The sequence below is a fragment of the Podarcis tiliguerta genome (assembly GCF_965153285.1).
Source record: "Podarcis tiliguerta genome assembly, chromosome: 8".
In the NCBI taxonomy this organism is placed as follows: Eukaryota; Metazoa; Chordata; class Lepidosauria; order Squamata; family Lacertidae; genus Podarcis; species Podarcis tiliguerta.
Window position 1 is genome coordinate 54,779,753 of NC_139541.1, and position 25,904 is coordinate 54,805,656.

The 25,904-nt window shown below is 42.8% G+C and overlaps 1 protein-coding gene across 3 annotated transcripts in view; it reads right to left on the bottom strand.

Annotated features, from left to right (window-relative positions):
* The window catches only part of KPNA6 (karyopherin subunit alpha 6), a 31,674-nt gene that overhangs the window by 4,082 nt on the left and 1,688 nt on the right, over positions 1-25,904 (bottom strand). Inside the window, exons 1-12 of one of the 3 annotated variants that reach the window (XM_083453231.1) lie at positions 15,484-15,562; positions 12,308-12,444; positions 11,197-11,292; positions 10,768-10,867; positions 8,468-8,562; positions 7,262-7,393; positions 6,249-6,337; positions 4,417-4,516; positions 3,634-3,797; positions 2,929-3,007; positions 2,480-2,605; positions 775-902 (exon numbers count right to left, since the gene is read on the bottom strand). In XM_083453231.1, coding sequence (XP_083309357.1) covers positions 775-902; positions 2,480-2,605; positions 2,929-3,007; positions 3,634-3,797; positions 4,417-4,516; positions 6,249-6,337; positions 7,262-7,393; positions 8,468-8,562; positions 10,768-10,867; positions 11,197-11,292; positions 12,308-12,439 — 1,241 coding nt within the window. In that variant the 5' untranslated portion in view covers positions 12,440-12,444; positions 15,484-15,562. Of the gene's footprint in view, positions 1-774; positions 903-2,479; positions 2,606-2,928; positions 3,008-3,633; positions 3,798-4,416; positions 4,517-6,248; positions 6,338-7,261; positions 7,394-8,467; positions 8,563-10,767; positions 10,868-11,196; positions 11,293-12,307; positions 12,445-15,483; positions 15,563-25,904 lie in introns of those variants that run through there. The other 2 variants (XM_083453232.1, XM_083453230.1) reach the window with 2 other exon arrangements.

Sequence of the window (25,904 nt, forward strand, 5' to 3'; positions counted from 1 at the left end):
TTTACCTTCCCGCCGGAGTGGTATCTATTTATCTACTGGCACTTTGACGTGCTTTCGAACTGCTAGGTTGGCAGGAGCAGGGACTGAGCAACGGGAGCTCACCCCGTCGCGGGGATTTGAACCGCCAACCTTCTGATCGGCAAGTCCTAGGCCCTGTGGTTTAACCCACAGCGCCACCTGCGTCCATATGCTAACTATAGTTTATTTGTTACTCTCTCAATGAGGGCTGTTTCCAAAACTGTTTTGTACCAATTGTCTATTGTTGTGATAATCAGTTTCTGTTAACTATAAAGAAATAGGGTGTGTGGAGTGAGAGAGAGCTCTCCTCTTGTCCATGCTCCTAGCTTGCACCTGGTCATTCTTTCTCATGAGAGCAAGAAGTGGGGGGAGGGAGTTACATGTCACTCATTCTTTCTACCACAAATAGTGGTAGTCTCTTTCTGACCAATTCTTAAGTCTCTCAACAACCCATTCCTGACTTCTGACTTCCTCCACAATTTAACCAGTTCTTCCATATTCTTTAAAAAATAAAACACCACAAAATAAAAGAAAAGGCAGCCCAACCTAACTGCAGAACTCCTCTTTCTACCCAACTTATTTAGCCAAAGACCATAAAAGCAAGGTCAAGACTAGGCACGATGTATCCTAACCCATCCCACAAGTCCTTTCATGGCAAAGTTCTTCTGGAACTGCTGGCAATGAGAACACTGTGATACAAAGAGGGAGGGGAGCCAACTGGAAAGACTTTGCAAAATGAGAACAGCCTCAACCTACTTGATCTGCTCTGGGGTTCCTCCTGATGTCGCATTTGTGATTGCCCAAGCAGCTTCTTTTCTTGTGCGAAATTCAGCCTTCTGCAAGATCTCAATCAGCACTGGGAAAATGTTGGCATCTATGACTGCCTGCAGGGGGAATGTGAAAAAGAGAACAGTGAGTCCTTCTCCTGCAAGAAGAAACTCCTGCCATCCGTATTGATGGGGCAGTTCAATCCTTCCATCAGCTTCCCTTTCTATGGGCTCACTCTCCCCAAACTGGATTCTGGCTGATGTCTCTTTCCTAGATTTGCTTAGGCTCAGGCAAAGCTTTCCTTATAGCAGCCTGGCAGTATTGTCAGATAACTTTCTTTAAACCACTGCGCTTTGTGCAGTTATCACTAGCTACTGTTGGAAATTTAGAGAAGTTTCCAACAACAATTTGCCACACGGCAAAGGAAGGGAGGATGGAAAGGGAGCTGCTGCCGTTTCAGAAAATTAGGTTCTCGCTGGCACTCAACAAATGAGTCCCACAGCTCTTTAGATTCAGGCTTTCAAAAATTCTAGCAAGAAATTCTGGAGAACCTCACATGTCATTTCATTAAGTTTTGGGGTCTTTAATACTTTGAGTTGGTGTGTGGGGAACCTCCAGATATTGCTGAACTACATCCCCCATCAGCCCCAGCAAACATGGCCCATGGCTAGGAATGATGGGAATTGTACTTCACCAACATCTGGAAAGGACCAGGTTCCCCACACTTGACTCAGAAGGTAGCTATTCAATTTCTGCTACAGGCTTTGCAAACCCATCTTTTGAAAAGGAGCATTTGGTTTCAGGTCAAATGATCGGGAAAGCATGTGATGGAAGGTTCCCAGGTATATCAAATGACTTAAGATGCAATTTGGGGAGTATATGTTTTGAGGGGGGAAACAGATCCTGCTGCAGGTGATCTCTGTAGAAATCAATTGCTACCTTCAAAAAATGCTACAATTCCTTATGAACATCAGTCATTGTCTGAGCCATGCAGCCAAGAGCATTTTGTTTGCTTTGACTACTATCATTTCTGCAGTATTATTCAAGGAGAACAAGTCTCAGAACACTTCTGCTTAGGAGATGCAATCCAAAAGCAGGCAGGCAGGCTTGTACATCTGCTTGGTCCAGAAGAATTTCATTCTTTTGAAGAAGCTTTCACATACCAAAGTATTTTTGCTTTAGCAGTAAGAAACTGCCTACTTATTTCCATCCTTACAATTTGTAAAAGTTGTAGGAGCAAGATTAATATAAATCTCCCACCTAACAGCTTTCCCCTCCCTGCAGTATCCCCAGGCTTGTACCGTAAAGTATCATAACAGTATGGCTGCCACACCCCAGGGCTGGCTTTCTCAGGCACCTGCTAAGGTCAATACTCCAGCAGTGGCCTGCTGTCAACTGCTACAGCCTCCTGGCCCTGTTCCACCTCGCCACTGCCACCTGCACACCCTCTCCCTGAAAGCAGGCAGGTGAACAAGCAGTAGTGGCGACAAGGAGGAGAGTATCCCCTTGCCCCAAGGGCTGACCGCAAATGCAGTGCTGGCACTGTTATTGCATCAGCACCCAGGTACCCAACAGGGAGACTGCTTGAGAAATAGCCAATTATGTATGCCCTTCCCATGCCATCTCTCCCATTACATTACCAGAGTAAAAGACCCGAAAGGTCTGCTGCCCTTTGAGTCAAAGCAAGCTGTACCTGTATCTGAGCACTGTTCCCCGCTGTGACATTGGAGATCGTCCAACAAGCTTCTTTCCGGATAGACTCTTTGGAGCTGCTGAGTAGATGAAGGAGACAAGGCAAAGCTGAGCAATTCAGGATCACCTGAAAAGGGGAAGTTGAAGAGGCGCTTGTTAGAGAGAGCTGCTCCTACCCAAAAGAAGAACACCAAGCTATTGCTCTCTAGCTATCCTGAAAAGTCTCTGTTTTTGTTACAATTCACAGTGGCAAGAAACAATCCGGCTTTCCCTGTATGACTGCAAATCCCCCCCCCCAAATGAAGCCAGTGTTTGCTATGATGACACTTTCACATCTTCTCCCAAAAGCCTAACAGAAATGCATTTTCCAGAACCAGCCCTCTGCAGTGGTTGTAGGTTCCCTATCCTGAATTTGGGACGGCCCCATTTAACTCTTATTCCCAACGTCACCTGGGTCTGGATATCATCCCCCGTCACAATGTTGCCAACAGCTCGCAAAGCTGGGGAGGCCACCTTGTAATCACTGTGCCTGCCAGGAGAAGAAGAAAAGGAAAAGATGCCCACCTTATTACCGAGCAGAAGGAACACCCCAATTCCTATCTCAATGCTTCACTCCTCTTGGCACTGGCTATGCTCTACCATTTTGAGTGTGGTACTTCTGCCCTACTTAAGACATCTACTTTATTTTATTTATTTCGTAAGATTTATGCGCCACTTAATTGTGTGTATAAAAAAACACAAAGAAAAATTATGGTGCTGTTCACATTATCCCACCTATTTATTCCATTTTAAATCCAGTGTATGCACACACACATATGCAGGGGCTGGTGCCATTCCATGCTTCCTATGTCAGAAGGTCTCAGTACAGTACCTATAATGTACATAAACATTATCCCCCTTCTGATGAATGGAAGCCACATGTGCCATAATAATGGTCAATATTAATTCCACATGCTGCTTTTGTAAAACTTCCAAAGGGTGCCAACATTTCCCTCAGGCCAACATGTGGCTAAAATTGTGACACACATATCCCTGCCATGTAAGAGATATGTCCTCCTATGAATCCCAGCTAGAGAGGGAAGGCAACTCTGCCATTACACACACACACACACACACACACACACACACCCCATCCTTCAGAGGCTGGACACTTACATCAGCAGTTCCACCAGTCGCCGACACACCCCTGAATCTATTACAGCCTGGATTTTCTCATTGGGGCCATCCGACAGGTAGGAGAGGGCCCAGCATGCATCCGCCAGCAAGTCTGAGTCACTGCTGAAGAGTAAGCGTGACAAGACTGGCAAACACGACGACACCTACCAAGAAGCACAATGGTAAGGGAATGATAGTAAGATCCCAAGAGAGGCAGAATGACAAATAAGCCCATGACAAATTGGGGTTGGGGACCAGGACAAGTTGCAAGCATTGAAGGAGAATGCCTGAATGCCTGTCAATTGCAAGACCAAACTCTTGTCCAACTTGACTCATAACATAAAAATCCATTTTGGGAAGGCGGGGAGGGATTGTTTGAACCAATGGCCCAAGCTACAAATCCGCCACCCTTCATTTCCCTTACCCTGGGCTTGGGGCTGTTGCTCACAATCACTCTGCTTACTGGAGAGCACAGCAGTGTCACAACGGAATGTCCGTGTAGAAGAAGCTCATGGTGGGCTATTCCTGGCATGCTCATTACTTCACACACAACACAGGGTTAGTAGTGTATATTTTTGCCAAGGGCCAACCTTGAAACTTTCTTCCAGATGTAGTAGTTTCTTACTACTACTGGGTTAGACTTTTTGGCCCCACACATTACAAAATATGAAGCATGTGGGTGGAGTGTGGTTGTGGGCATCTACTTCAAATGGTATAGTCTAGAGTTCTATGACATCATTCTGTGGAAGGTGCCAGGGCAGAGGCCGCACTTTTATATCTCACCTTCTCAAATTCAGGGGGTGGGTTTTTCCCTCTGCACAAGTTTGACAAGGCCCAGACAGCATTTCGTGTCATTGTCAACCTGGTGGATTTTGTGAGGAGTCTGGAAAACAGGCAAATTATATTTTATATAAATATTACATTGCTAAATATAAATCTAGTGATTACGATTGTTTGTTCTTACAGTCATCATTTTTATCAGTTAAAACTCTTCTAATCCTTAAGTCCTTTTCCTTTCAGCGACAGCTTGAATTCAAGCTGAACTGCAAAAGTAGAAAAGGAGAATCTGAAACACACCCAGAGCTTTCTGGGTTGTTTAAAGGAAAGCTGAGTTACCTCAATCCAAAATCCAAAATGCCTACTATGCCACAATGAACACTTGCAAGACATGTCTTATTTCGCATCATCAAGTTTTATCCTGCCTTTTCTCCCACCTACTCAGGGCAGCTTATGTGGGGTATCCTATTTTAACATTTTTGATTGCCAGGTGGGCTGTCCCACCCAACTATCGTGCAGCCAGCTAGCTGTCAAGCACTTGGGAACTGCAGTGCAAGGGGCTTTGCAAAGTGCTGAGCACAGGGCTGGCAACGCTGCTTTCTGCAGGGACCAGCTATGTGATTGAGTTCCCCACAGGGAAGTCTACCACACAGCAGATCCAGCCACATCTCTATCTGCCCCACACCAGCATCATATGTGACATCAGGTGGGGGGCAAGTAAGCAAGATTTGGGGGTGGGGGGAGGGAGGACCATCTTGCAAGCCAAACTGCAAACTGTGCCAGGCCACATTTGTCCCATGGGCTGGAGATTCCCCAACCATGACTTAGGAGAGATTGCTTAGGCTGAGAGAACTGGATCATGGTCTGTTCTGGTTGAGGGCTTCCCATAAGCATCTGGATGATCTGTGAGAACAGAACACTGGAGATGTGTTTGGCTTGATCCAGCAGGACTGCTCTTATATCACCTAGCAAATTTAAATGACCAAATGGAAACCTGAATCTATTAGCCTCTCTGTTGCTCAACTAAACATGCTTGTTTATTACATTTATATCCCACCTTTCCTTCAAGGAGCTCAAGGTGGCATATAAAGTTTTCCTCCTCCCCCATTTTAGTCTCATAACAGCCCTGTGAGATAGGTTAGGCCAAGAGTGTGAATGACCCAAGGTCACTGAGGAATGAGTGGGGATTTGAAACCTTGTCTCCCAGGTCCTGGTCTTAACCTATTCATTCATTCATTCATTCATTCATTCATTCAATCAATCAATCAATCAATCAATCAATAATTTTTAAAAATTGTATACCACCCTTAGAGCTCAGGGCGGTTCACAATATAAAACTGGCTCTCATCCATGTTCTGATCTTCATCCACCATTCCATCTTTCTTCATTATCAGGAAGGAAGGAAGGCCTTGCATGTTCTTCCCTGAGCAGAGATCTTTCCCAGGCATCCCTCCTCAGGTGAGCCACATCACTAGCATCATGCTAAACCACCATAGGCTTCTTGCACTCTGGCCTTCACAAGGTGGGTCACACCAAAAATACCTACAGGGTTGTTTAATGTTAATGGAGTGATAAGCTGCGTGTTACTAAGAAAAATGAGTCTCCATCCTGGACCTCTAGCCAGTCTGGTCTGCGGAGAAGTCTCCTCCAGACTCCAAATATGGTGATCAATTTGATCCTACTCAAGAGAAAAATCCCATTGGGTCTTCCCAGGGCAATTTCATGCCACCTAACAAAATCTTTACGTCCATGGCTGTAGAATGGAAACAAAGGAACACACGCACACAGGCATTGCCAAGGAGCACCCGAAGTCGGAGTTTCATGCAACAGCTACTCACAACAACAAGGGAGGGAGGATGCCACAGTTGAGGACGTAATCACGGCAGGCAGAACTGTCTCCAGCAATGTTCCCCAGTGCCCAAACAGCCTGGAAGAAGAACAGGAGCTTCAGCACTCAGTCATTGAATGGAGAGGGAATGGTGGAGCAGGAATCCCTGGGCCCACCTCAAAGAATCCAATAACTTGTGGCAACTTTCAGCTATTTGTCATTTTTGCAATTAAAACATAGCAAAGCTTTTTTTCCTGAGAGTTTCTGCACACACCAATGTGGGCAGATGTTAATTGCTGTAGGGTGCTACTGGCAAATGTTTGGTTGAAATCAGTGTAAAATGCATCCCTAGCTTTCTGATCTTGCTCTCCCTACTTTGAATCATTGACCCACAGCGATTCAAGCTCCTATGTTCCCTTGCTGCCCCATTCCCGTTCTTGCCAACTGCTCTTGAGCATGCCTACAAAGCACTAATGCCACCACAGGCCCTGCCCACTGCTCTGAGCAGTCAGGATGCTTTTGTTATTATTATTTATTAAATTTATATACCACCCTTCACCAAGAGATCACAAGGCAGTTTACACACGCACAAGCACACACCGCATTAAAAGGCCATAGATTGATTAACAGCCCAAGGCCTGGTTGAAAAGGAATGCTAATGATATGTAACTAAGGCACCTGGCAAGCCTCCCTGGAAAAATCATTCCACAAATGGGGAGCCACCACAGAAAAGTCCCATTCTCTTGTTGCCACTCTCTGGGCCTCCCGTGGAGGGTGCACATGAAGAATGGTATCAGATATTGACTGCAGGGTCTGGGTCAGTTCATACGGGGAAAGACAGTCCTTGAGCTTTCTGTGACATCACTGCAGCTTTGTCAATGACACTGAAGAGGCAGGGTAGGGGCTTCACAAGCAACAGGGAACACCCAACTTTTTCTATCATATAAAAGCTTTGCAGCAAAGAAATTATTTGGAACTGCTCTCCCACAGCTAAGCCAAAAGCTCTCCCTGAAAACGCCTTACCTGCTCTTGGACATCTTCAAAATCAGAGCTCAATAATTCAATGAAGATCGGAACGGCTCCAGCTTCTATTACTATTTTGGTTTGTAGTGAAGTGCCCGAGGCAATGTTTGTTAATGCCCATGCAGCTTCAAACTGAAAAGTAACAAGCAACCAATTGAAGGAAGTCTCCAACAGAAGTACACCGTACAACAGAGCAGTGGCCCCCAAACTCGCCACCCCAGACACTTGAAAATCATTGATGGACATAGTGGACCACTTAATGGTTTTTCTGCCTGTTAGAGAAATTGCAATGAGCTGTGCGAGATGCTGAGTGATTTTTAATTGTCTTTTTCATTGCTTCTGTTATTTCTAATTTTGTATTTTATTGTATTACAATTCGCACGCCACAAAATTCAAATCGTACTGCAATAAAATACAACACAAGCAACAAAAAAGCAATAAAAATACAATTAAAAATTCAATATTAATATTTTATACAGACATACCATGGACCACCTGAATGAAGGACTACAGTTTGGAAATTCCTGCAACAAAGGATTCGTTGTCCTGGATTTTAGCTAAAGAAAGTCTAAACTGACTTCTCACAGAACTGTTCAGTTTGTGCCTTGAGAGAAACATTTCACAGAGTAGAGCATTTCAGAGGTTGGACCCTTTGTAGACATGCCGTGACCAGGGCTGTGGTGAAAGTTTAAAGGACTTAATCAAATTTTCTATTGGGGGTGTACAGGCAAAATTTGGAACCCCTACTCCCCCCTTTCGCCCCCCCCAAAAGGAGCCATTTTACTGATTCTCTGAAGATACAAAAGACACCCTCATAGAAGAAGTTTACCCATTTTAGCTGTAGTGGCTAAAGCATCACTCTTAACTTTTTACATTTTAATTTAATTTGAGAGAGCACAGCCTCCATTTTCTTTTCCCCACCATGCCCCAGATTGATGCTGGGGGAAATGAAAGGTAGTCAAACAACAGAACCAAAGTCTATAGACATCACATGTAAGTGAGCTTTTATGTTATAAGTTTGTGGGCGGATGCTTAATGTTTGGTGGGAAGGAAAGTCAGACCACAGTCGTGGCTACAGTCACAACCCCATGCAAAGGCACAAACACTAAGAGTGACAACAGGGCCAATTTAATTTCCAGAGAAACAGATGACAACCTTGTCGATAGCACTGAACACCAAATGCAATGGAATCTCGTTCTCACTTACCTGCAATGTGCAGTTTTCACTTTTTTTGAGGAACTCCACAAACCTGTCCACCACACCCTGAGTATTGATCACTTCATCTATTGGAGGATTGGGCTCTAAACAAAGGGGGAAAGACTACTGTTAACACATACTTTTTTCTCCACGACACCAGTGGGATGCTAAAATAGCACATAGGTACTTAGTTTGTAAGCAGTTAGCACAGATAGTGATGTGAGGTGAGAATATTCTCCGGAGAATATTCTCAAGAATGAGAATATTCTCTGCTAGAAAATTCTCCGTAGAATATTCTCCACAGCTCTCTTCAGTTTTGCCTTAAGAGTTTGTCAGACACAAAGTATGCTTTAAAAGCTTTGGCTGTAAAAGAAAAAGTGGAAGATATTTTATCAAATCATATAAAGTCCCTGAGGCAGTATGTTGGCTAAGAGTACTAAAATTTCATGACCTTATTGCTCCAATAGTGAAATGGATAACATTATTAGAATCGGACACACCAAGGTTAAGTAGGGGGGTTAAGTCATTTCAAGAACTAGTAGATCACTTTGAAAAAGTGATGCCTTTGAGCAAGGAGAGAAACAGCTGAAAGAGGCAGTTAAGAAAAGAAATGGCATTGCAGCCAAGTCACTTTGCTGCAAATATCCTTCATCCCAAGTATAATGGCGTTCATTTATCACGAGATGAACAAATTCAAGGTACTGAGTTCACTGATCTCAAAATATCAGCAAGTGTACCAAATGCTGCACAAGATATTTTGGCAGAGCTGGCAGCATAACGTGCTAATGAAGATTTTTTTTTTAGCAAGTCATATGTATTATATCATTTTCAATGCATTAAAATGAATATTCTCCTATTTTAAATGAAAATTCTCTAATATTCTCATTAATCGAGAATATTCTCCAAAAAATTATTCTCGAGAATTTAACATCACTAAGCAAAGATGCCCTTTTTATCGGTTTCCATCACTGACACGAAGGCAAGATATTTGTTCCGACAGCTGAGGTTCTCAGCATTCACTGAAGGCTACACCTGGGGCAAGGGATGATTACATATTGACAAACGCCTAGCTCCTGCATGGGGTGGACAACATAGAGCTCAAGGTCGGAAATCTCACCACCACCAGGCCATCCGTATTTTCAAGACTCTAATATTCTAAATTGAAATGGCCGTTGCATTAAGAATATAGCATAAGAACGTCAGAAGAGCCCATATAGTCCAGCATCATGTTCCCCAAGTGGCAGTGGAATACCTATGGGAATCTTGCAAGCAAGACACTGGTGCAATAGCACTCTCTCCTCACTTGCTATTCCCAGAAACTGATAAACAGAGGCATTCTAGAGACAGAACATAGTTTTATCCTACATGAATTTGTCTAATCCTCTTTTAAAGCCATCAAGATATGAAACAGATCCCACAATTTAATTATGCACTATGTGGATAGGTACTTTCTCTCAATGACTCACACCCCTTAATTATTCAACATTCAGCTTCATTGAATGGTCAAGGTTTTAATGTTATGAAAGACAGCAAAAAACTCACTTTTCTACCCACTTTCTCTACACCATGCATAGGTCTACAGACCTCTCATATCACTCCTTGCTCATCTTTTCTCTACATTAAGCCACAAATGCTGCAACCTTTCCTCATTGGAAATCAGGGTTGCTCTTTTCGCAAACTTTTCTAGCTCTATAATATCCTTTCTGAGGTGAGACAACCAGAATTGCATACAGTACGCCAAGTACAGTCACACCATAAGATTTGTAAAACAGTATTATGACATTGCCACTTTTATTTTCAATCCCTTTCCTGAGGATCATTAAAATGGAACTTGGCTTTTTCACAGCTGCCACTCACAAGGTTGACATCTTCATCCACTGATCCACTATGGCACCAGTTCAGGTCCTATGTGTATATATGTGATTTAACCCTATGTTCAGGTTTGTTTAAAACCATCTGCTTTCTTCATAAGAAGCTCTTCAAATTAGGGCCAACAGGGCACACATACATCCATAGGCACTGTTGGAAAGGGTCAAGAAATGGTTTAAAAATCTAAAAACACCATCTCTCATTCCAAGAACAATCAGGGTTGAAAGGTTATCAATACTCCAACCCCATGTTTGTATATCCCCATTCTTAACTTATTATACTTCACCTATTCAGTCCACTTTCATTCATGAGTTTTTCATAAGTTTCTGGCAAACTATTTAAGCAATTAAAGCATCTCAAGGTCAACCAAACAAACAAAATACACACAACATTCCTACAATTTCTATTTACAATAGAAAATTCTAAATAGCTATATTTACCTTTTGAAAGCAGTTTCCTGAAGCGCTGGGTAGTTAGTAGCTGAAGATCAGGGTCCTCGGAGAACAGCATTTCCACCATCTCCCTTGTGATTACACCTTCCTGAAAAAAAAACCCCATATATAACAGTCCTAAGTCTAGCTCTTCAAAGCAATGCCCAAATCTAACAGTTCTTCAGATGAGAAACTACCAAACTGGACCTAAGAACATGCAGGCTTAGATCTTGTAAGGTCCTTTTATTTTATTTTTAATTAATAAACCAGGTCCTCATCTTACACATCTGCAAAAAAACTAAAAAGGAACAGCAGAGAGTAAATTAAGTTACTTAAAACAGTTCTTCATTTCTGTACTAGTAAGATTATAGTGGTATAAGCCAAAGCACAATAAATGCTATTAGATGGGAATAGGACACAGCTTCTGAGAATACTTACCCCACCTGTGGTGGAACTGACAAATGAGTCTACGTGAGGACTGTCAGACATAGCAGCATCTTCATTAATTAGCTCCACATTTCTTCGTTTAAAGAGCTGAAAGAGAAAATGGATATGTATCAAATCAATGGCAAACAAAAATGCCAAACGTTGGGCATAAGCAAATGCCTTCAGGTCACTGTAGTCCCCTTCACTCTTTGAAAGCAGGGTTCTATTTGTTCCCATCAGCATTTCAGATTCATCAGTCATGAAATCCTCTTGTGAGGATTCTTCACTTCTAAGAAATCAAGAGTTCTAGGACACAAATTCTATAATAGTGCAGTATGACTGAAGAGGAGTGTGTGCACTGCTGGCAATAAACAACAATAAACAACCTTTTTCAATCCTCCAAAGCACTGTTTACTTCAGCTGCAGTTAGCTTAGCAAGAGACACAGCACATCCTGGCTTGCTACTTGTTCCTCAAGCCTCACAATCTACAAGTATAATTTGTGATTTGCCTCCCTCCCCTGCTGCCCCCTCCCCAAATCCAATTTGCAGAACCACATTTTCTGAAACAGATATAGAGCAACACTAACTCCTCATCAGGAAACACTGGTGCCTTACACAGTGTTCAAGTTGTTGAACACTGTGTAAAGGCACTGTCTAGAAATTTAGTTTATTTGCATTTTACTGAAACTCCATATAAGGGCATTTTTGAGATACAAGTGGGAGATCAAGAACAGTAGTTTTGTTTATTAAAAGGAAAGGCTCTCTAGTACTTCATCTCATTACCTGTTACGGTAGCATACCAGATCAAAGACAGCCCCAGGTAATGCATGTGTCCACTAATTAAAACTGGAACCCACCCACCTACCTGCAACTTTAAGCCGTCAAGTGGTTAGGTCAATTCAGACCCCAATGTTTTATTATCTATTTTGTTGGTCTGCCAGCTGCCTAGGAACCGCATAGCCAGTGATGGCAATGACCAAAGAACCATTTACACAAGAAGTTGAAACTCATCTGTCTCCTACACTCTAGAAACACAGAGCACAGCCAGAAGTAGAAACTATCAGCCTGGGCCATATTTCTGGTCAACCTGCATGCCCTGCTCACCACCCACACAGGAGTTACCTGCTGCTCCCGCTTCTGTTTGCGTAGCTGTATCCCTTCTTCTTCTCTCCTCCGGCGCATCTCCTCCGGGTTCAGTGCCTTGTTTTTGTAGCTCTTCATTCTGTAATTGTTCTCTTTTGCTGGGCTCGCCATGGTTTCTAACAGCGGAAGAAAAGAAGAGGTCATTTTTACTCAATTTCTTTGGGCAACCAAAAGAAAACAGGCATAGTCCTCAAACGTAGGCACTGTTTTCAACACTTGCCAAATGGTACCGACAATCTATTTGCAGATGAGGAATATATCGTGCAGTGAGTCGGGACATTGCACGGATAAGGCTCCCTATGCTCTATCCCAAAGTATGGCTGGGAAAGACTCCTTATTGAAACCCTGGACCACTGCTGCCAATCAGTGTAGACAATACTGGGCTAGATGGACCAATGGACTGAATCAGGATATGCAGCTGCCTATGCCTTAAACACCCACAAAACTCTAGCTTTTTAAAAAATTCTCATATAGGAAGGTGTGTATACACACACCCACACCCACACCCACACACACCACAATATCTAAGAGCAATGAGCCCAGAAGAGAAAATGAGTAGCAGTTCATTTCTTTTTATTTTTCTTTCTTTTTTTGCCATATAAACCTGCAGATTTTATTTTCCAGCAGATGGTATGTGTGGGTGAATGAAGATTAGGTGATGTTATCGGCATGTAATCCACCCCACTACTGTCCATTTAATTAAGTGCAGGTAATGTCAAGATGACATACAGCTTCAAGGACTCTTTCTCTCTGATGGTGGAGCAGGGGTTGATGGAACTGAATCAGCTAGGATTCAGATTTCTTTTTTAAAAATATATTTTTTATTTTATTTTATTTTATAAACCAACTTTCTATTTCTTTTTCTGTTACACATTGTTATCCATCTTATTTAGTATTTCAGTATTTATAACAGAACTTGTTTATTCTAATAGGAGTTCAGATTTTTCAATATGATTTTGCAAGTATCTTTTAAACACCTTCCAGTCCCTGTCTGCCTTCTCTTTTGAGATCCTTCCAGTTTCTCCCATTGTTTTGGATATATTGTAATACTCCAATAATTTGGCAAGCCACTCTGTTTTTGTCGGCATTATACTACCTTTCCAATTTTTCGCAATCAATAGCCTTGCGGCTATCCTTTAAACTTCCTAGCACTATTCACAATAGAAAACCTTCTGATATTTTCCTAAATAAATATCTAAACATTTTTTTCATTTCGTTATATATAGTTTCCCGAAATTGTTTGATATTTAAACAATTCCACCATATATGCATCATAGTGCCTTTTTCTGTGCTGCATCGCCAGCACACATCACCACAGTTTTTATTCATTTGGCTATTCTTTCAGGTGTTAAATACCATCTATGCTGTATTTTAAGGTAATTTTATTTCAATATGCAACACGCAGTGAATTTCATATCTTCTTTCCGCAATTTTCCCCACTGTTCAAGCATAATATTTTTCCCAATATCTTGCGCCCATTTAATCATGGATGCTTTAACCAGTTCATCCTTTGTTTCCCACTCTAAGTTCAAATTGTATAATTTAGTTTTTTTTAAAAAAAATTGTATTAAATATTTATCGCATTTAGAAATTTCTTTTTCAAATCCTATCTTTTTGCCTTTCGCTAATCTATACTTAATTTGAATATATTGGAACCGATCACTAATATGAACTTTAATTTCTGTAAAGTCCTTTAATTCCAATTCTCCATTTTCTTCCTTTAATACCGTTTTATAAGTGGCCCAGTTCTCTTTCATATTTAATTTTTTCACTGCGACAATTTCTGCCGGCGATGCCCACCATGGAGTTTTTGGCTCTAGGAGTCTTTTATATTTCTCCCATATGTTATATATAGACTTTCTGATTATATGCCCTTGGAAGCCTTTATGTACTTTAACTTTCTCATCTATTAGATAGGCATGCCATCCAAATCTCGTCTCCTTCTAAATCCAATACATCCAAATCGTCTAGTTTAATTCATTCTTTTAACCAGGTCAAACCCACTGCATCATGGTATAACTCCAAGTCAGGGAGGCCAAATCCTCCTCTTTCCTTCTTATCTAACATTTTTTTATGTTTTATTCTCGGGGGGTTTTCCTGACCACACAAATTTGGCCAAATCTCTTTTCTAATTATTAAAGCATTTTTCTCCTCCTAGTATTGGGATACTTTGAAATAAAAACATCATCCTTGGTAATATGTTCATTTTTATTACCAATATTTTTCCTAATAAGGATAAACTTAGTTTTCCCCATACTTGCAAATCATTTTTTATTTCTTTCCATGTTTTCCCATAATTGTCATTACTTAAATCCATAGTATTTGTTGTTAAATTAATTCCACTATACCTTATTTTCTTTTTAATTTCCAATCCTGTAATTTCTTGTAATTTCACTTTATCTTTTTCTTCCATATTTTTCACTAATATTTTTGTTTTCCCATAATTTAATTTGAATCGTGCTAATCTGCCATATTTGTTTATACATTCCAATATTCTGGGTGTGCATTGTAGGGGATTTTCTGTTGTGATCATGACATCATCTGTGAAAGCTCATATTTTTTTCTCACCAACTGCTATTCCTCTTATTTGGTTGTCCTGTCTTATTTTCTTTAATAGAACTTCTAATACTATTATAAACAACATTGGGGATAGGGGGCATCCTTGTCTTGTAACTTTGAATATACTAATTTCTTCTCCAAAGTCTCCAATAAAAATAATTTTTGCCTTCTCTTGGTTATATATTGCATTTATGCCTTTTTGGAATTTTTCATTTACACCCAGTTATTTTAATAGTTTGAGTAGCAGTTCATTTCAATCTAAAAGGATTATGAGGTATCTGACATAAATGGTTAAAATGATTAGCTGCTCAGCTGCCTAAAAGTCCACTTCTGTTCCAAAGCCAACCTCCCTGCAGAGAACACCCTAGAAGCTCTGCTCTTAGAGTATAAGTCCAGGAGAACTTCTCCAACACCAAACAGGAATGCTCTCAAAACCCAAGTTGATCAAACATTCCACCTTTGGCCAGGTACAGAACATGCAGAGTGCGCCAGATAGTTTCTTCAATCTTATGCTACTGCAGGTAGCAGTTGAAGAAAAATGAGGGAAGGATGAGACTGAAAAGGAATTTTTATATGATACCAGTAGGATCTAGCACCTGTTTACCCAATTCTTAACTTCCAATCCCACTTTCAGCCAGCCTTTGGGTCCAGGCTTTGCCCAGGCCTTAACCCCACCAATGAAGTCATAACGAGGTATGCATGATAATGGCACCCCATTTCCATAGCAACATCACATGTCACAAAAGAAGATTTTCAACTTCACTGCAAAGCTGGGCAGCAAAAGAAGCTTGTCAAATGGGCTATAGTGGGGAACTACCAATAAAGCAGCTAAGACAGCTCTGCTTCACTCAGGATGACTGCAAAGCTCTTCCTGGAAAATATCGTTCCCACCACAAACTTACATAATGTCTAAGGAATGGCTGCAAATCTTTAACAATCTAGCCCAGATCCACTTCCCTCTCAATCCTGCTAGTTACTTTTCCCTGCTCTTGAACCTCTTATTCCACTACTCTTTAAGATCATTTGCTCCTGAATTCTTCCTGTTCTCCCTTGGTGCCGCCTCTGCCTGGGAATTGTCTACGAAGTACCACTCATCTTTCTTTCTTCAAAACTCCCCCAAACCCAGATTTCCCTACACTGTTTGAGCTCAAGCTAGTCCTCCACTCCCAACCACACCCATCTAAGTGCTATGTACAACTGCATTTTCTCACCCCTCGTCACCCTCCTGCTTCTGTCTCCTATCAAAACTTAAGTCTGGTGTTTTTAGAAAGGCCAACACCCACCCTAAGTCCTTGAAGACACGGAGAGCTATAAACCCATCTAATCATTCTCACTGAAGGTCAGTAGCCTTGGCTGCTCAAGGCTTTACCAAAATTGACTCAGGAAGCACAGCAGAGCCGGGTCCAAACTTCAGCTATGGCTTTCCAGTCTCCTGTTAACTATGTCGCTGCTTTGTGCTTCCTACCTCACTAATCATCTCTGCTGAGTAATTGCTGAAACCCAGATGTCTAAAACTCTGCCTTGCATTGCTGAGTCAGACTCAATAGCAGACAGAAGGGGGGTGGGAGCTAATGTGCATATGGATTAGACAAATGCAGCAGTGTTTTTATCCCAACTCACATACCAATAAAGGGAAGCCCAAGCAGGACTTGTGGGAAAAGAAATGTGGGTGTGCTGGGGGTCAGCAGGACAGAGAAATTCACCTGTACAGAACTATACAAAATGTTAGAAACAGCCCACATCACTTAAAAAAATATTATGCCAAATGTGAAAGAATCAAGACTGCATCAGAGGTTTACCTGGGGGTTTTTTTGGGGGGGGGGATTTCTTCCCCAACCACCCTAATGCTGAGAACAGTCACCTTTTTGGCACCTGTCTGCAGATATCAGGTGTATTTTGATGGAACCACTGTTTTTTAAATGGGTCTCTTTCTTTAGATCAGTCATACAGGTGATGCTAGTCAATTGACCATCATGTAGCCTAGCCCAGCCAGCATCAAGGCAGTATGCAACACAACTGGACTATGTGCAGAGGTCACGGAGAGCAAACAAAGCAGCAGTAGGTTCACTCTCAGGATCCATTCCTTGCAAAAACTGCATGGAATAGATTCTGCTCCTTCATGACACAGTAACATCCCGCGCCTACAGCTCAGAGGTTGCAAAGTACACACTTAGAGCTCAAGAACTTAGTCAAGGGCTGGAGTATACATTATAGTTTGATGGCAAAACACGCTGTCTACCTTCCCCACATGTCTCCTACACTGGCATTCCCTCCCAACTTGGAATCAGATGTGCACACCAGTCTAGAAACTGGGCCCAAATTCATCCAGCAATCTCCTCGCTTGCAGTCTTTGCTTCCATCTTGACTAGTGATATCCTAAGCCCTGCTAGGCTCTGTGGAAATTCCAAGTTCCAAACAGCTGCTCCCAGTAAATACGGAATCTGACAGTACTACTGTTGAGGGGGACAGTAGAGAATTGCTAAGGCACTGCAAAGGAAGGGAGAATAGACACACAGATCTCCAGTTCTCTTAATTATATACCCAGCAGGTGTATTTTAGGGACCTCTCTGACAAAATCCTGTACTATCCAATACAGAGCTCCCATCACCCATTAAGACTGGCTCACAAGTTAAATTTGGCAAGCTGACGGCAGAGTGTGACAGAGTGCTTGTCATCTTTGGCTCCTGGTGCCAAGGGAAGTATGAGCAGCCAGTGAGCAATTTGGCAGCAGACACCACCTGCAGACATCATCGGCTTAAAATGCAGGCTCCTCCATGCAAACTAAGTCCAGGATTCAGCAGGAGTATTTTGTGATGGTCTCACTCTGTGCCAAGCATGCGGCAGTCACTAGGGAACGACCAACTAGATTTCCCCCTTGCTCATTTCTCTGTTCTCACACCTCTGTTCAAGCCTGCCTTCTCCTGACATACTCAATATGCAAAGACCATCACACCTTCAGAAGACACATGCCCAGTTTAGATCCCGTTTCATGTGTCTGAATCCCACAAATCCCTGTTTTATTTATTTTTAGATGCTTTCATGCAGTTGTTTAATTGGTTTTAGGGACACAGGTGGCGCTGTGGGTTAAACCACAGAACCTAGGACTTGCCGATCAGAAGGTCGGCAGTTCGAATCCCCGCGAGGGGGTGAGCTCCCGTTGCCCGGTCCCTGCTCCTGCCCACCTAGCAGTTTGAAAGCACGTCAAAGTGCAAGTAGATAAATAGGTACTGCTCCGGCGGGAAGGTAAACGGAGTTTCTGTGCGTTGCTCTGGTTCGCCAGAAGCGGCTTAGTCATGCTGGCCACATGACCCGGAAGCTATACGCCGGCTCCCTCGGCCAATAAAGCGAGATGAGCGCCGCAACCCCAAAGTCGGTCACGACTGGACCTAATGGTCAGGGGTCCCTTTACCTTAATTGGTTTTAGGCTGCATTTTGTTTTAACAGCATTGTTTCTTTTCACCACTTAGATCGTTTTCAAATACTAAGCTGTTGATAAATGCTTTTCTAAAATAAATAAGGGCACAGAAACACCTCTCAGACTACCCTCTATACATTCAAATAATGTGCGATGGGAAGATCTGAATCATGTCATTCAATTATTTGTTTTATTACATCTGTTTGCCATGCATATATCTGTATTCTCTGGATGGTTTTTACCCATCAATAAAAAATGCAGAATGCAAAATATAAATGGTAAAATAAAAATACCACTTAAATAAACCAGTTATGTGCCCTGAATTTCACTGGGTGGGTGAGAGAGAAGGTGCAAGTGCTTGCCCAAGTTGAGAAGGTGTGGCCCAGCAGTCCAACGTGGTTTTGGAACTGTCAAGCTTTCTGTCTGCTCCCCCAAGTCAGAAATAGAGCCAACCTCCTGCTTTACAGAGATTCCCTTTCCAACAGGGCTCATAGTGAATTTCACGGCCAAATACAAAACCACTACCAGATGTGTACCTACAGCCAGTAAGAGAAAAGGGGAACAGGAAGGGAAAGCAGAGCCCTGCTTTGTCCATACAGTAGAAACAAAGAGGCTCCACTCTCTACATACAGCCACAGACACATTTAAATTGTCATCCCCTAAAAGTTACCACCTCTCCAAAGGGCTCATGTATAGTACAGTGGTGCCTCGCAAGACGAAAAGAATCCGTTCCGTCTCTTCGTCTAGCGGTTTTTTCGTCTTGCGAAGCAAGTTCATTAGCGGATTAGCGCTATTAGCAGCTATTAAAGGCTTAAGGGATTAGCGGATTAGCTGCTAAAAGGCTATTAGCAGCTTAGTGCCTTAGAAAAAGGGGGTGGGGAGCGGAAAAAACCCCAGGAATCGCAAGACATTTTCGTCTTGCGAAGCAAGCCCATAGCAAATTCGTCCCGCGAAGCACCTCCAAAACGGAAAACCCTTTCGTCTAGCGGGTTTTCTGTCTTGCGAGGCATTCGTCTTGCAGGGCACCACTGTAATTAGAACTCTGGTAATATTGACTCCTGTCAGGACCAACTGGGCTCCTGTACAGCTAGGAACCTGTTTTCAATGTAGTGGGACACAAGAGGCTGAACTCAACATTCAAACAATACCTGAGCCACTTGCTATTTGCAACCAGTTTAGCAGACCCAACATACAATCTGCTTTAGGAACATGTGTGTAGGCAAAGCCAGTACCGTCGATTCTGGCGTATAAGACGTCTTTTTAACCCCGGAAAAGAGGTTTAAAATTCGGGGGTCGTCTTATACACCGGGTATGGCTTCCTCCCGGCAGCGAGCCCACTGCTGCTTCCGAAGCTGCCGCAGCAGCAGCACACTCCACTCCGCATCAGTAGGAAGCCGCCCAGCAATGCTAAGCCAGCTGGCTTCCTCCCGGCGCGGAGCCTGCCGCCCACGGCGGCGGCAGCAGCTTCTGAAGCAGCAGTGGGCTGTGGGCTCCGCGCTGAGAGGAAGCCGCCCAGCAAAGCCGGCTTAGTATCGCTGGGCAGCTTCGCCGGGCAGCTTCCTCCCAGTGCAGAGCCCCCCACCCACTGCCGCTGCCCAGCGAAGCTGCCGAAGCGTATAAGACCCCCCAAATTGGTGCTGCCAATTTGGGGAGTTGTCTTATACGCCCAGTCACCTAATACGCCGGAATCTAGGGTAAATGTCATTTTAAGGGCTCAGCAAGCAATGGCCGTGAAATCAAACCCATTCCCACTCCTCACATGCCTTCCTGTCTGGATTGCCCAAAGTATCTTTAGGCATTAGAAGGAAGGACGGCCATGAGCACATAAGGAAGTGTGTAGGCAAGCCTTGATAGCAGGGCATGGGGGAGGGGGAGGGGGGAAATCTCAAAAAAGTTTACAACCTACATTAAAACATCAAATAAAAATAATACAGAAGAAAACAATACAGAAGAAAGTCAAATATAAAGTATACATTAAAAGTAGTATAATTAACTGGAAATTAAAATATTACCTTAAAGTTTTCCTAAATAAAACATTAACACAGCAAAGTTAATTTTTTAAAAAAATTCTTAAAACATTTCAAAAGAAAACATTGCTAAAGGAAGTCAATTATCAAACACATATTTAAAACAGCATAATTAGCAAGAAAACAAAATATTATCATAAGCATAGAACATGTTCTGCTGTTATTGCTGCCAATCCTGGCAATGTTGGTTCACTGTGGCTGGCAGCTGTAGATGCTCAGACTTGATTATCTGGGTCTGCACTAAGAGGCAACCAAGATGGTCCCCGGCATCTTCAGCAACTTCAGCTTTTATAGCGGGAGTCAGTCAGGGCCTTCCCCTCCCAGGCCAGGTAGAAAAAAGGCTACAAGCCAGGGAAGCATGTCTTCCATGTCTCACAGTCTTCTGTTACTATTTCTGTGGCCTTTTAGAAGTAGGTGGGTTGTTTTTAATGCATTTCTCTTTCCTCTTGGTTTTAATGTATCTATGTGGGATTTGCTGTTTGTTTGGTTGCAACTTTGCTTTAGACTGCCCTGGGCAAGATAAAGCGACTGACAAATTTAAGAAAAGAAAGAAAAACAGAAATGCACACACTGCAAACTAGGACTGAGCCCAATGGTAAGATTGATTACCGAAGTCAAGAGTTTTGGGCACAGTGCCCTCTGTGCTGACAACAACATCATCTTCATCCCAGCAATTCTTTCAGCTCGCCTGGTGCTGTGGTCACGGCTGGCTTACTCAATCCCACCCACCCAGTGAGCTCACAAAAGCCAGCAGCACATGAGCATCTGTGGAATGCACTGCTTTGCTGACCAAGCTGGCTCCCACACGAGGGAGGAAAATAAAGCATTTTGAGATCTAGGACATAATGATGGCCAAGCAATCAACAGTTGGACACCTCCACCACACTTGTGTAAGAGATGTAGATCAGAAGTAGGGAGACTTTTTGGCTCCACAGGCCAGATCTTTATCAGAATCCGCCTCTCAGGGCTGTCCACCTGTCAAAATACCTTGCACTTTGCATGTCTTCCGGTTCCCCACTTTTAAGCTTTTGATCTCAGAGGCTTAAGCTTTCAATATCAGGAACTTAAAGGGGTAGGAGGGAGACTTTGCACTCCCATTTGAGCTTCCAGAGGATCAGACAGGAGTGCAGGAGCCTTTGCAAAAGCTTTTTTGAACCAGCTTGCACACAAGAGCTGCTTCAATGGGGCACTTTTGCACAGGGCTTAAACTCCTGCTCAGCTAATGAACAGGCTTGAATCCTGCTACATTGGTTGCACAATCTTGTTCATTGCTGGGAACAGGATAGTCCAGCTAACACAGGATTAAACCCTTTTCTCCTGCCCCATTCAGCTAACATCATCTGTGACATAAGCTGATAGGTGGGTGGGCCTGCTTTGGGGGAAATGGCCTTGTTGGCCAAATTGGATCCCCTGGCTGGCCAAGATTAGCCCACAGACCAGAAGGTCCCCTCTCCTGATGTAGATATACTATAAAAGACGGTGATGGAGGCCATCATCCCATCTAGAGGTGGCAATATCCAAATGTCTCAACATCTGGGTGTCTGAAATGTTTCCAGCTCTGTGTCACACAATATCGGTGGGGCTTAGACAGATACAGTCCACCTAATCAGATCACACATTATCTGAGTTTTGACAACTGCATTATAATGGCAGAAGTTACAACCAAGGTAGCTAAATCCAAGGAGACCCAGACCAAACAAAATGACTAGTGCAGTTATGTGGGTGGTGATCAATTACCAAACAACAGGGTTTAGTTCATGGATGTGCAACCACCCTACTCTGTCTCATGGTCTTGTCACTAAAGTAGGAGCAGGAAGTCAGGGCCACATGTCACTAGTCTACACCATGGCTGGACCATCAGCCATAGTGTGTGGCAATTTTTTATTACATTTAGTTGGTTTAATTGATTTATTGTTAGCCACTTTGAGTTGTTATGGACAAAAGTTGAGGGTATAAGATTTTTTCCCTTTTAAGCATCATTGCAGGCTCCTTCAGGGTGTTCCTGGAGTACTCCCTTCCACGCCCCAATTGCAGAGCTGGTGCAGCGAAAAGGTGTGCAAGCCACTATTCTCTCAGCCTCACTCCTACATGTACAAGCACTGCAATATGGGAATAATATTGATCTGCAGTGACTGCTGTGAATTCCAGAGAAGTAGCCGCGTTAGTGTGTTGAAGCAAAGTTTTGCAACATCTGAAGACTAAGATTGTGTAGTTCATGTCACATTACAAAAACATATGCCACAATAAATCCATTTTTAAGGTAGTATAGGGCTGCTTTAGGGCTGCTTAGGGATCACTGAGATAATGTATGAATTGCTTTGTACTCTCAAAGTATCTTGCTTGATAGCAGCAAGCAATCCTTAACTATGACAAGTAGCTGAAGGTGCATCTTCAATGCATCTACCAAACAGCCTACAGCTGAACCCACATTTTAGGAGCTGTGTCATCCACTGCTACTAACTGCTACTTTGCAAGTGTCCAGGCATTCATCTGCCCTGCCTTCCTAGCAGCACCTAAACAGATTAGGGTTTTACTTAACACAGTTTTGGAAGTGATATAAATTATCTGTCCCCAATTTCAAATTTATGGGAATCAACAGCAACAACTATCAAGCAACAATAAAAACTCAGCATTTACACACCCACAAAAATTCTTACAGCCCTCCACAAGGTAGGCTAACTTTCTCAGCACAATGAGGTGAGGCAGGAAGCCTATGAGAACAACATCCTGCCTAAGACAACCTGATGAGGTGAACTCTGAACTGGTGACTTCCTGGCTCAGTGCTGATTTGATGTTCTCAGTCTCTCAACTACAGGCAGGACCCTGGCTCAGCCCTGTTCAACCCTTGCTATGTGCATTAGGTGCTCTTCCAGCAACTGATACACTGTTACAAAGACCAACTGAAATACTGCAGCAACCAAGGAATAGACTATTGCCAGTACAGTACAGTGGTACCACGGGATGCGAACAGGATCAGTTCCGGAGCCCCATTCGCATGCAGTGAAACCCGAAGCGCATTCAACTCGAAGTATGACTGTATACCAAATGTACTCCTAAAGTACTCCAGACAAATTTAACTACTTAACACTACAACTCTTCCACCATTTCTTTTCCTTCAGCTGCCTGAATGAGTTTTGATTTGAATCCACCTTGCCCTTGATTTTAGGTGTATTTCCCCTTATCTGGGATGTTTAATTTGTTAATTGTTTTATTTTACTGTAAGCTGTTTTAGGGCCAAAAGAAGAACTTACATATTCTTAAGAAGATTAGGAACCTTGGCCCCAGACTCCTCAAATGGAATCATATTAGACAAAAAGCCTTCTCTGTAGAAAATAAAATTATCAGGATGCTAGGAAGATCATGCTTTATCATTATTTCATCTCTGAATAGCTGTTCATAGGCCCCCAGGAAAGTATACAAATACAATAAAATAAAATACAGTATAAAATGTACTACTTTGAAAAAAGCAACAACTATGAATACTTTACAACCATGAATACTTTAGTACAGCACAAACCAATTACAAACTGCTCAGTTCCAGATAACATTCATCTCCCGAAGACCTGAAGGAATAGATGCAGCTTCAACTAAAACTGGAAATTTATCAATGAAGGGGGCATCCACAGGAAGCTACCGTAATTCCACAACTGAGGTGCTGCAACCAAGAAGGCCCCATCTCGCGTCACCACTCAACAAAATACAAGTGCTGACAGGACAAACAGGAGTTCCCTCGTAATAGGGCTGGCCGATATATTGATATATCGCCCCAAACTGGTGTGAAATCCATATTGTTATATCAGTTTCATAATTTTTGACTTGGCAATATTTCATGAATCACGATGTGTGTGTTCTATACAAAAATCACAATGCAGGGAAAACCATGAAGCCAGCCAATGCCTCTACACAGCTCCATCCATCATGGTATATCAGTATATTGCAATGTTTAACTACTGATATTCTGTCACGATGCTGAAAACAGAGTATCGTCCAGGCCTACCTCACAGTTCTCAAAACACAGATCAATAGTTATTGAAAGAGGTGCTCCGTTAAATACTTGTGTCTTAAGTTGTTCAGGGCTTTATACACCAGTCCCAACACCTTGAATTGGCCCCAGTATCAAAAAGGCAACCTGTGCAGTTCTTTAAACAGCAGCAATACGTGATCCCATTTTGCTGTTCTACTTTACTGCTTTTTACTACATATGTGATACAAGTAAAAGTCAGAGGATAATCAGGGAACAGATTCCTTCATAGTTTGCAAGTGCGGGAACTACCTATTCAGAATGCCTGCTTTTGAGGTGGTTTGGCAATACTCCCTTTTCCACATGGACTGGCAGGAAGGACAAAGCCATCCTATGCACAGAAAACATATGAATATAAGAAGTTGCCTTATACAGTCAGGCCATTGCGCTCTCTAACCCTGTACAGTCAGCAACCAATTTGCATGGAGGTTATGTTCCAGCTGCCCTGCCCTGTCCCTTTTGTGACACTTCCGAGTTCGATGTGATGCATGTGTGTGCAGTTGCACACATATCAGACGTACCTAAATGGTCACTGCCTGTACTTCAACTTGCTGCAGCTCACCAACGTCTCAGATAGAAGGTTTTAATTTCCCACCCTGAGGATTAGTGCTGAAGCTGCACATGCATCCCCCGAAACTGGAGCTGAAATTATATGGATGTGGCCATCCAATTTTGACACGCACAGACTTTTCCAACTTCCTTAAGTCAACGTTTAACCTAGAACTTAAGTAAGATGCAGAAACCAAGCAGAGAGTGATGAACCTGAGCAGTGCTTATCTGACCTCCTGGCAGCAGAGCTGCTGCTGCTGCTGCTGCTTACAAGGAGGAATGGGGAGATCAGTGCTGGGCAAATGTGCTGGCTGAGCAGATATGGCACTCCTGTCAGTGGATTTGCATAACAGCAACCTCCTCACATCTTCTGCTACTGGGCCTCAGAAACCAGATGTTGCTGCCTACTCTAATTATTTTGCCAACTTGTAATAATCACTTGTAGAGAGTTCAGATCTCCTCTACTCAGGGAAATTGTTAACTGGAACAGTTGGTGTGCTGTTGCACTTTTTAATGTTCTCACTGTGCCTGCAATGACCACCAGCGTGCGAGAACAGGTGGGTAAGTAATTTTTGCAGGACAAAATTACTTTTGTAATTTTGGGGGGTAGAGAGATGCAAAACCTCAGTCCTCCTCTGCAAACACAGAGTTTCATCTAATGTATGAAGACTATTAAGAGTAGCTATTAATACCACTTTGATATCACTGCAGAAGTAATAAGGATAAATAATCCAAAGTAAAAGCCAAAGATGGTTTTGGGGTTTAGAGGAAGCAGCACAGCTCTGAAAGGCTGTAACAGGGATGATCTTCCCATGCAGAAGATCCCAGGTTAAATCCCCAGAATTTCAACACATTGGGTTTCAGGTATCAGGACTGGGAAAACCCTCTGCCCAGGGCCAGAATGTCCACTAAGGTAGCTGGTATAAGGAAGAGATAGGGAAGCTGTGGCCCTCCAGATAATGTTGGGAGTACAAGTCACATCACCATCAGCCCCATGGCCCAAAA